General features: G+C 42.0%; 1 protein-coding gene across 2 annotated transcripts in view; it reads right to left on the bottom strand.

Moving 5' to 3' along the window:
* LOC308111685 (ras GTPase-activating protein 1-like) overlaps positions 1-11,893 on the bottom strand; it is a 30,336-nt gene extending 18,443 nt beyond the window's left edge. The window contains exon 1 of one of the 2 annotated variants that reach the window (XM_080466674.1): positions 10,541-11,893. In XM_080466674.1, coding sequence (XP_080322800.1) covers positions 10,541-11,073 — 533 coding nt within the window. In that variant the 5' untranslated portion in view covers positions 11,074-11,893. Of the gene's footprint in view, positions 1-4,595; positions 4,995-10,540 lie in introns of those variants that run through there. The other variant, XM_080466675.1, reaches the window with a different exon arrangement.
* Between the last annotated feature and the right edge of the window lie 574 nt (positions 11,894-12,467).

The raw sequence follows: 12,467 nt of genomic DNA, 5'->3' as shown, positions 1-12,467 counted from the left end.
GAAAGTATAATTTAGCTATGTTTGATCAAATAAAGGCAATCTGGGGGACAGTGTGTCAAAACTAATTTGTTTTTCATTCATTCAGTTTTTTTTTTTTTTTTAATGTTTTTAAGCATCTGATCCAATTACTTTGTTTTTATGGGTATATCCTAACATTTCACTTTATGAACAATAAATAACATTGTGTACATTTACAGAGTAGGGCATGCTAATTCAAGGAAATGCTGATACAAACTGATTAAGTCATTATGCTGTGCATCATGCTGCTCGACAGCCGGCTGCTGATGTTGCTGCGGGACAGGCTGCACACGCCCGAGAGCTGCTTCAGCTCGCCTGTTCTCAGCTATCAAACAGGAAACACTGCAGAGCATGCTCTTCACTAAAAAACTAAAGAAAGAGACCCGAACAATAGTATCACAAAGGGTAACGTCTCATTTCTGTCCAGGTATCCTTGGGAAAGACAGTGAACCTCAAGTTTCCCCCAGCAGTTATAATAACCATTGGTGTGTGAGTGTGTGCATGGATGGGTGAATATGAATAATTGTGTAAAGTGCTTTGAGACTGCTAAAAAGAGCTGTAAGAGCATCTATATAAGTGTAGTTGTTATCAGAAAGGCTGAAAAAGCTCTGATTAATATCAAAATATCTCCACAGCACAAAAGATACTAAACTCAACCGTTTATTTGGTCGTTTTACAGCTATAAAATATACTTAGTTTTGCCTGAGATGCCTCTGCTGTATGATTGACAGGTACATCAATAGTGTATACTTGTTAGAAAAGAGAATGAATCCACATTATTTGACCTGAATATTCAACTGGGAAATCAAACGTATTTGGCTGCTGATTGACCATGAAAAACATAAACACTGCGATAGTCTAATATGCTGTAGATTTAGTCATACCTGCCATTTAATTTACTTTAAGCTCGCTTTATTCTTTAGCGCTGTAATGTACGCCGTAAGGAGTTGCTGTTGCGCTTTTAATTAAGGTCATGTGCATGATTTTCCTGTCCTTGCTGATATGATTAGCTGCACATCAAAACGGGCGCACTTTACTCCTGAAGGCTCAGACAACAACACGTTCAAGTTGTGACAAACCATCTTTGGATTTAGACAAAACACAACAATAAGAGCTTTTGTGAAGCTTTGTGGGTGAGCTATATAATCCAGTTGTTACATTTCACAGTGCCGCATGCCAGCATGTGATAAGAGCGGGTGAATCAGACAAGAGGGGGTGTTGAACACATTATGAATCGGAGCCGTGACAGTGGTGATGGCGAACAGCGCTACTATGAGCTTGAGGAATGCCCGTCGTGTCAGTACATGAACGGCGAGCCAGGCCTGACGCTCAGCTCAGGATCGTGTATTTTCATTCTTGTATAGAACTCTCCGAAAGTCAGCCGCAAGAAGTTCATAATGTAAATAGAGACAAAGTTTCCTAACCGGATCGGAATCGTGACATGCATGATAAATGACTGCTTTCTCTATAACACCCATGTCAGGTCTACCTGTGAACTACAGTTCTGGGAGAGAAAAAATAAAACGTGCGTCAAAGTGCTCAGGTTAGGAGGACGGAGGTGTCACCAACACCGAGGCTGACATTTTTAACCCTAGTTTCCCACTGCACACACATTTTGTCACCTCGTCGTGAAACGGAGGCACCAAGGTGAAGCTCTCAGCTGTACCTGTGACTGTGCTCTTCATACGGATGGCTCACCTAATCGTATCTCGCTGTCGAGAACAATATCACAATATCAGCACGTAGAGCCCAAATCAAACATGCCTGAGCCTAGTGAACTGGGCAAGATGACAGAAAACAGGGCTGCAGGCTAACAGGCCTTGAAACCATTGCATCACAAAAGCTCCGGCAGCACAGGAGGGCAACAGTGTTCGCATTGTGCCTCCAGTGTTTACCTTCAGTTTACAAGTTTTGATTTACTGGATCACCAGCAACTTGCATCATGAAAATTACACAAGAGACACTGTCACTGCGTTTTCCAGCTAAAATGAGTTAACTGGCATGAGAAACAACATCTAAATATGTCAAAGCAAGAGTGTAATTAACAGAATAACTCTTTTACTGAAAAGAATAAGACTTTAAAATGATTTGACTGATCATACCTGGTATAACTTACACCCTACTCTTTTATTTAGAAATGAAACTGAACGCAAAACACTTAATTGGAGGCCCGGCTGCAGAAAGAAAATCTAGGAGAGGGTATCCTGTTTGTGTGTAGAGCGCTATGTATGTAATTAGAGATTTAATTGAATGGATATCAGCTGTTTAACGGAGGCATGTTTTTACACAGCAACATAGAGGTGGCAAATATAAAATAAACTGTATTCTAAATTGCAAATGCATTATCCGGGTCATTATTGTGCAATGAACTCATAATTTAGGTATTTTCAGGCATCTCTGGATCGTGGCCACATCGGTCTCACCGTGCTTCACAGGAGGAACCCGCCAATTACTTAAAATTGAATAAAGATGAAATGATAGCTGATGAATGTGGTACAAATAGCTGTTGCTTGTCAGAGAAATGAGTGTGAACAAAGGGGGCACGACATAAATATACAGTTAGACGTTAAGAGGTATAACTGCCATACTTTCAGGTTATACTTTACATCATGAATATAAAATAGAGAAATTAAAATGTTACTTTACTGATGCTAACGATTAAACAAAGGATTTCACGCCGTCTGTCCACTATAGCCACAGTTTAGCTTCAGCATGCAACAAGAACCTGACAGAACGCTTTTACATTATTTTCTGTTTGCTGGAGCCAAGTCTCGAGGGGAAATGAGGCCATGCAGGACAGACACAGATTGCTGTGACTTGAGTGAGTTCGACATCGTCTCCGTCAGTCCGTGTCTGACCGCCTCTCATTAAACTCTTTTAGGAGCTCTTTCTGTCCAGCTCATGTCTCGTTCCTTCGCATTCTCCTGCCTTGATGGATACATCTGTACTCAAACGTCTCCACAGACGTACCGTCACTCTTCATCGGTATCAAACTGTAATGAAATACTGCATTACTCTGCATTAGCAATGCACCTCGAAGGAGCTACAGACTTTATACAGGACACACAGCATGCAACATATGCTCTACATGCGAGTTTAACCCGATTAGGGTTCTCAAATGGAGACAACGCACAGTATCAGGCTCTTATCACATTAGATGCTGTTTTGGAGTTGCATGTGTCAAGGTTGAGAAGTGTGTGATGGGACAACACCAGAAAAACTAGAATTAAATGAGACGTGGCAAGATAAAATGATACCATGAACCATTAAATAAAGTAAAATCCACACATGCATGACAAGTTATTTCCTCTTGAGTGTTTTAGCATGATTAATATAACCGCCGCCGCAATTACAAAGTCAACCTGTGTAATTACACAACCACAAAAGACTGCAACTTCAATCAATTAAGAGAAACTGAGTCACATGCAAACGTGAACTGAGCAACCCGTCTGTGTGCAGTCTGCTTAGTCACCATATTCACAGCAAAGCCATGACGAATCAGTGATGGTCACATGACTATCAAGTACACGCAGACCATTTGGAAATTGATGCCAACGAGCCAGCTGATGATAATCTGGTGGCTAAACAACTGCAACCTCTGTGGATCTCCACAACTGCGAGACTTTGTTTTCATCATCAACTATTGGCATGCACCAGTGCAACCGACTCCTGAGTTCTGTTTACAGGGCTCCGAACACAAAACTTTCAGGAAGGAGTATCTCACTTCAGGCCTGCACGTCTGTTGTCCACACTAACGAAAGTGTGCTTCTTCTTGAGGAAGATTTCAGCAAGTCCAACACTTCTGATTAAGTCTGATGAGGCCACATCTTGCTATTAAATATTATGTACCAAAGATAGTTATATGTGTACTTATACACTAAATAAATAGACGATTCACAGTGATCTACTCTTGAAATTTATGTATGGTTTAAGGGACAAATGACCAAAATGAATAACTTCCATGTTTCATTCAACAGTATTATGGCAATGACAGAATCACAGAATCCAAGCTCATATGTGCAAAACAGGCATAATCTGTATAGTTATTTAATTGTATGACAGCAGAACTAAGTAAGTAGTGTAAATGTAAAACATTAGCTGACATCTACTGAGAAAACCTTGACATTAAGAAGCATTTGAAGCTACAATATGAGCCAGTTGTGTACTTTTTAACAGATTTGACAGTAAAGAATAATCCTGTAATGGTGTTTATATCTGTCTATATTTTACATTCTTGTTTTCAAGATTTCAATAAGTTTCCTGTAAAAAGGTGAGAAAATTGTTAGGCATCAACCTTTTTGTGAATGGTGAAGTTAAGAGGGAAATTTCAAGTTATAGTTTGATGAGTACTGATAATTGTCCTAACAATCAGAAAAGCATATTCACATAATCACATATTTATTGGCAGAATTGCATCAACATACCACAACAATCACGGTGAATCGATAACCGAATTGCGCATCTTATTTTCATTCTCCAAAAAAGGTACGTGGAAAGAACTGAAATGCGGGACGGAGCCGCTTTTAATCAGCTCGAGGCACGGTAAGAACTGCAGGGTGATTTGATGCCCCACTTACGCCGAGTTCACCCTCTGCTGCATCTCCCTCGGTCGTCCCGTGGTCTCACAAGGTGCACCCACTCCACCGACACTGTGAGCTCCGGTGTGGAAAGCAGAGCAAAGACGGCTCTATATCCGTACGAGGCATGACGACGCGACCCCCCTGCAGCCCCGATTCAGTCATCTCCCATAGTTAAGGTCAACGAACAATATCCATGGATGAAAGACGAACCAAAGGACACGGAGATCAAGCCTCCCCTGCATACACTTAGTTGGTAAACTAATTTGATGACAATTGAATGATCATGTCTCGTTGTGTTATCCTTGAGAAGCCTTCTGAAGAATTACACGAGTTGATCCTTCAGCTGCTGGGGCAGACTGTAGCCTTGTGTTCTTTGCTCCGACTTAATCCTCCTCTGACGTTCTCTTTTTCTTACTCTCTCCTCTTTCTCTCTCATAAAGACACGCATCATGAGCATGCAGCCTATTGGTTTTCAGTGAAAAGGGGGAGAGATCCCTATAGCTGCACAAACAAAAACAAGTGTAGCCACATATTTACATGGTGCTCGTGCACACTCAAAGCACAGACGTGCACGCATGAGACAACCTCATGACTTCAACCAGTAGTTTATTTTCCCATGGAATTAACTGTGATGCCAATGTAAGGATCAAAACACCCAATGGTGTGAAGCTTCTTGGTTTTAACCTCATTGAAAAGCATTATTTATAGTAAATTAAGATCAAAACTTTTAATTCAAACGTGATTTCTGCTTATGGATCCGCCAGCCAACACAAATTGGATTTCTCACTTTTTCAAGAAATTCAATGATGTGTAACGGCACCATAACATGTCAGATATGTCTAGAAATACTGCTTCAAAAGAACAAATTGTGACGGACAGATGTATTATTCATGGCTGACAGATCTGCTTAATCCTCCAACCCAATTATTGATCACAGTACAATTCTGAATTAGATTCCAAATAGGATAAAGAACCAAAATTGTGAAATTCTGCTTGTAACACCTCTGATATCGTCTTTGTATAACTCCAATCTCTGGGGTTAAACAATTAATTGGCAAGATAACTACAATTCTAAATCTCATATACAACTCGAGGATGACTGTGCACCAGCAAAACAGCAAAATATTACACTTATGAATATTTCCTCGACAACCTACAGTAAATAATAGGTTTTAATGTTATGGCCTGCCAGTGTAACAGTGCTATTTGAAAGATTCACACACCCACAAGTTCCCTTTCGGTAATGTTAAGTGCCCTGTGTTATTTATATTACCATCTGTGACTTCTGTAGCTGCAGCACTGCAGTCCGGTGAGCAATAGAGGCATTATCAGGGAGTGACAGGGTTAATAGGTGTTATAAAGCGGATGTAAACTATGATGTAATATCTGTATTTCACTCCCAACACATCATTTTTCTTTTTTTCCTTTGAAAATGTTCAAAGGAAGTCCTGAGGCACGTGAGGAGTACAATAACCATGGTTGTAGCTACTTAAATAATATAGATATATAATATATTATTATATTATAAATATATATACTTAAATAGTGCAGACTGAACTTGGATTTGAGATCAACTGAAATGCTAGATATCATGTAACCTTCAGCCACAGGTTGTTTCTGTATTCAGGAAGAAATATGTTGAGGTCAACTTTGGATCCTCACATTTTCTCAGTTTGATTACTAACCAGCTATCGTAACGCCCCGCCAGATACACAACGACAGAAACTGACATCTCAGCTGTCCTGCTGTGAATCAGCCTCCCTCAAATAATATCATTACATCAGTGATAAAAGGCTTCCATTGCCATCCACACAAATAGGATCCCCTCCATCCTAAACTCAACCAGGAAGTACATTCATTTTCACCTCAAAGTCAATTTCTCCCCGAAATCAACGCAGAATATGTGTTAATATAAATGAAACATCAACAGGCTGCTGAACAACATCAGGATGTGCAATATAATCTCTCAGTCATGTGGTTACTCCGTCAGAACAAGAAACAATGCAGAGAAAAGCCCACTGTTGAAAGAAGCTCTTTTATTATGTCGGAAGTCATGACTGAAGCACTATACTTAAGCCAAACCTACCACTGTTACGCTTTCCATTCAAAGTCTGCAACCTATCATTCAGCAAACAGAGCTAAGGAGAAAAGTTATTCAAATCAGAAATCCTGGGTATTGTCACACACAACTGAAATGCTTCTGAGGATCCTGTTAAGGCTACAATGAATGGCTCAGAAGTCTTGAAAACAGGATGCTGGAGAGAAAAGGCAGGGCAGCATGGGTATTGGAAGGCCATGACAGGACATTGTGTAACACATTGCAAATGCATGGAAACCATAGGCTTTGCCTTATCAATGCGTCGCAAGGAGCTTACACTAATATAAAGTGCAAATGGCGTTTCGATAAGTGGACCGAATAACCCCCCCCCCCCTAAGCCTGGACATCCTTTTTCATATAATAGTTGGTGGAGTTGTGGGGTATTTGTGGAGCAAAGTACAAACCTGCGTTTAATGCCGCTACAGTCTGTATACTTTCTGTATGAAGTTATTGCAAAATTAAAGACCTACTAATGGTTGGGAAACGGCTGTTTATTTTGCAGGAAATGCATCGTCAGGGGATAAACTAATTCAGCTATGTGACACGATCCTTCATAACTGCATTGTCGCCTCTCTGCAGAGTACTAACATGAGTTAAGAACACAGTAACAGGGTTTCCACACGCCAACTAGTAAATCTGGTAAACGCATTCACACAGCCACTGATCTTCAAATCCAACTTTTCTTTCCGCATTTTCCTTCCTCCTTCCACGACCTCCTCAGGGAAACCCTTTATGACTTAAAATCCCCTCTAATCTTCGTGGAAACTCAAAATCAACGACTCATTTCCCAATGCGCTGTTTGTTTAAGCTCAGGCGTGGGGCCAGAGGTTTCCAAAGGTAGCAGGAGCAGTAAGTGCTGGGGCCACCTGACATCTTCACTCTCGCCTCTTCGTCGAGCCGCCGTCGGGTGTTGAATACTTATCACACTGCAGCAGCAATTGTTTATGAATGACATAGTGTTGTACGGACGTGTGAATGAATGTGACTGCTGTTTGCCTCGCGCTCACTCTTGCACATATTTTCGCTCCACAGCACTCTCCGTGTGGGCCAAGTTTAGCTTCCGCAGCCACTGTGAAACAGCGACATCCCCAAAGTATGAATGATTTCTACGATCGCTCCTCCAACATGCTCTTCCCAGTTTGCTAAAACAACTCTGAGGAATATATAAATAGTCTCGGAGCGTGACAAGCAGAAAACATACACAGCTAGCTACATAGCCGAGGGGATGGGGTGAGATTCAGAATCATTCAGGGTAGTTAGAGGCAGTCGACTGTGAACATTGTGCCCATAGCTGCCAATAGTAGATTTGCCTCAGGCATATGGTATCATAGGCACGCTGGGGAGTAAACTAAGGCACAAACACACACACACAAAAAAAAAAATACACATCTTACTACACGACAGTGGTGATGTTCGCACGCAGATAAATTGATTTTTATACCACAAAGTGTGGTTATGAGTTTCAGTTGGTTGCCTTCAGGTCAGACGGGTCCATGACTGCAACGCATTTAGCCGGAATCCAAGGCGTCATCAAGAAGGCAACAGCACTGGATGAAAAGGCAACCTCGTATTAGCCCTGTTTATTATCGAAGATCAGTGGCACGTCCTGAAGGAATAACAGACTGGATCAGCTGTAGAATATCAACAGATCACATTCTAAGTTTTTTCTGTTGATCCTGGTAATATGATCTTTTAAGAAGGATAGTGTTTCGCCTTATTTGGTAGTTCTTATCTGAAGACTGTGTCAATGTAATCAAAAATGTACCTTGGGGTATAAAATGCTAATTTAATTCATAGTTAAAGTCAAGGTTCCATGTCCATTAAGACCATAAGAATTTTTAATTGACTCTGCAATACTTCAACATGTCTAATAATGACCAGGATTTATGGACCATCATTCCAGCACATTCCTCACTATTACGTGCAATTCACCAACACCGCAAACCAGACATAAAGGAACTGCTTGTGTTGTTTACGTGTCTTGCAAAAGACACGTAAAGAGTCAGAGACAGAGAGAGACAGAGAGAGATGGAGAGAGCTAGAAAGTTAACTGAGTTTCACCAGCATATGATAAAAAAAAGAATGCTAGTAATTAAAGGAGATGCATGTGAAACTTCACATATCTCTTTGTGAACCAAACTAAACTAACGGAAATACATTGGAAGTTATTCACAAGTGACAATTGCACTGCTTTTAAACTGAAAGGAAACTTCAAATCAATGAAGTCTATATTTATTGGCAAAACTACTATTTCCACAGTAGCAGTACATCTAGGACCCTCATGTGGGAGCAGATAATTCAGGTAATGCATTTCCACAACAGGCAGGACTGGTGAAAAACTGGCCTTCCCCTTCCTCTGTAATCTGACAGGGAGATATAGGGTGGCTCCTAAAATAAGAGCTGATTCCACACTCCGGGCCCAGTCACTTCCATATCTCACAGTATGAGGGCCAGAAATCACAAAGCTCAGCAGTTCTCTAATGAGACTGTAACAAATGGGAGGGCCATATTTAGGTTATTACAACACAGACACGCACGGGTTTGGACATGCATATCAGTGCATGCCTGATAACTTAATAAAAAATAGCTATAATTAGAAATGCAGTGCTAATATACAATGCTTCGGGTGTCATTGCCAAGCTGCAATCACATTTTTTTTTTTAAACAAACACCCTGTTTCATGCTTGTTTCACTCAGTTGTAATTAGATGTAAAACCTCATGTAGGATGATAAAGCACTTCACAAGTCACTTAGATTAACTAGACAGTTGCAGTGACACCCTGTGCTTAACGTGATAAAGCCAACTAGACATCAGAGAAACCTCACTCTCGACTTATATGAAAAGGCTATTACTCAGAATTCAGACCTAAATAATGACATACACTGCTAAAGTTAGATGGGGCTTTAACATCCCATACATATAAAGTATGCCCATGCAGATATGCCTGTATTAAACTGATCTATATTCGGACATGAGAAGATGTAATCAATAGTCCACACCGCAGGCATGATTACATGGGATTTTGATCCAATAGGAGGAGATGTTGCTAAACTGGATGTGCTTACTTCACCTGCACTTGAGTCAATGCATTTCATAAGAGAGCTTTATCAAAAACCACTTCACCTGTTGATCTGCTGAGCCGCTGCCTTATGAAACTGATCCAGCTATTCATTTGAGGGGAAGAGACACTAAATGAAGGCCACAAAAAGACATGCTTGTAGTCTTAAACAAAAACCAATAAGGATAAAGCAGACAGTTCAGATTATTTACCTCACACTGTATTATTTACCTTATTTTACTTGTATGATTCAAAAATATGTAATGCAATCATTTATTGTGAGGGGGGGGGGGGCATGACTATTTTACTGTTACTCAAATGACTCATTGTGCAATTTGTTTGTATACACAGGTTATTTTGGAAGAGATACAGTATCCTGATTCTTATTTGAATGGTATAATAGCAGAGAGAATAGGAAACAGTGCTATCTTCCACTTAAAGCTTCATTCTGGGGTGTAATAAGTCAACCTAACATAATGATCACTGCTTGGGTAAATATTTAATGTTCCATGATATTGTTGTCGAGGAAGTTGACCTGAATAAGTGTTAGGACGCTCCAAAAAGTATGGAATGTGGCAGATGCATGCAGGTATGGTTGTAAGACATACAAACCCGGGTCTGTGGTCAGTGACTCTAGATCAGTTCTGATATTGGAGTGGGCACAAGTTACAAGTGTAACTGCAATGAAACTCGGCCTGAAGAGCAGAGCAGCGGGAAGGAAGTGGACGAAAGTGAACTTGTTCATATCAAGGTGTCCCTTCTCCAGCAGTGTATGTTATACTCACTGGTTGGTGGGAGGTGCAGATAGGGGGAACACCACCTCTTCTTCCTCGTATTCCGTCCCATCCTGCATGTCGCTTTCATCCATGGTGCCTCCGAGACCCCCGCAGCCTGGAGGGGGAGGAGGAGGTGGTGGCAGCGGAGGGAAGGCGGCGGGTCCATCCGGGCCGGTTGATGTGGGTGAAAGCCCACTGGCTGGACCCTCCGAGGAGGGCGAGCTGCACATGCCGCCCACTGTCCCTGAGCTTGGATGTCCACCTCCGGCTCCGCCACTCCCTGCTGCCTCGGACAGCACTGGTCCGGACATGTCTCCACCAGACACGGGGTAGATAATACTCATGTCGGGAAGCGAGTCCGGAGAGGTGTTTGAATTCTGGCGGAGGGTCGGACCCGGCCCGGGTCCCAGATCAGTCACTCGCACTCTGCTCGGCTTGGAGTAGTAGGGGAAAGGGGCCGTCTCCGGGCCTCCTCCGCCTGCCACCCCCGTCCCTGTCGTGACCGAGCCCGTATCCTCACTGCTGACCTCCGCGGCCATCATATTGGAGAGATACGTAGAGGGGGAAAAGTCCAGAAGGGAACCTGCCCTTCCCCTCCGTGTTCACAGTAATCCTTCAGCGTTCGGGCTGTTAGGAGAAAAGGAGGGAACAAACACCCCCCCCCCTAAAAAAAAAAAAAAAGTTTGTGGAGAAAGGCGTTTAACTCGGCAGCGAGCGTTAGCTCCAGCTAACTTAGCTCGCGCTGGCTGCACGAGCGGGCGTTAGCAGCGAGCAGCCCGGCTAACGCTAGCGGGACGGCTAGCAGCTCTCCGCACACTTGATGACTTCTCTCTCGCTAGGTCTTCATTGTTTCCTGAGTTTAAAGTTCACGCAGAAAAACGCCACTTGGAAATAAAAAAAAAAAAAAAAATGAAAAAAACCCCCAAAACATTCACAGAGATGTCCAAATCGGATCCGTTTTCCAGTATTTCCTGCTTCTTTTTCTTTTGGCGTGTGTGTCCAGAGCAGAGTTCTCCCCCTCGCAGCAGCAGCAGGCAGACCACTTGTCGAGGAGTGTTGTTTTATTGTCACTGTTGTGTGTGTGTAATCCCCGTCTCTCTCTCTCTTTCTCTCTCTCTCGCTCTGTTTTTCCAGTGTTGTTTTCTTTTCCCTCTCGAGAAGAAGTCCACCCGTTTTGGGTTTTAGTTTTTCTTTTGGTTTTTCTTTAAATCCCCGGAGAAGCGCGCCGTTCCCCGCGAACTTACCATGTCGTTCTGCAAAGTGAAGGTTTTCTTGCGTACACAAGCTAAGTTCGCCTTTATTTCTGGGTTTCGGGGCTGGTGGCTGCCCGCTGCTCTCTCTCCACTCCCACCCCCACTCCTCACCCAAGCAGACACGGCTAGGTGAACGCCGAGAGCACGGCCCCGATCCATGACATCTTCAATCAACAATGCCTGGAAAGCACAAATAATAACAATGGGTCTAACTCAGCTGCAGAAAACACACTTTCTGATCCGTGTGAAAACCAAGAAAGACCTGTGAGAAAGTACACAGGCCTTATGTTTCGGTTTGTTTTTGTGTTTTGTGTTTTTTTCATATCTGCAAAAGTAAAACACCTTGTTTGAAACAGTGCCAGTGCCATCCACACATGGGTATTCAACTAAAATGTGAAGAGGTCCATTTTGACAAAATTTCTTGAAGCAAAGGTCCGGAAGATCATAATGACTAATTATTTAAAACGTTTTGACAATATTTATTATCATGTAATATGAAACTGAAAATATATGTAGTACTGTCTACATAATTTCCTCATATTTACTAGATAAAGGGCAGGCTCATTTTCAAAATAAGAGAAAATATATGAAATGTGCATTTTCAAAAACAGTCTCAGATGATACATTTAAAGGCTCACTTTCTTACCCCTCTTTTTTCCTCCGTGAGAAAACTGAGCAATTGC

The sequence above is a fragment of the Lipophrys pholis genome (assembly GCF_963383615.2).
Source record: "Lipophrys pholis genome assembly, chromosome: 7".
NCBI classification, from domain to species: domain Eukaryota; kingdom Metazoa; phylum Chordata; class Actinopteri; order Blenniiformes; family Blenniidae; genus Lipophrys; species Lipophrys pholis.
Note: the sequence above shows the minus strand (reverse complement) of the source record. Positions and strands in the feature narration are given on the sequence as shown.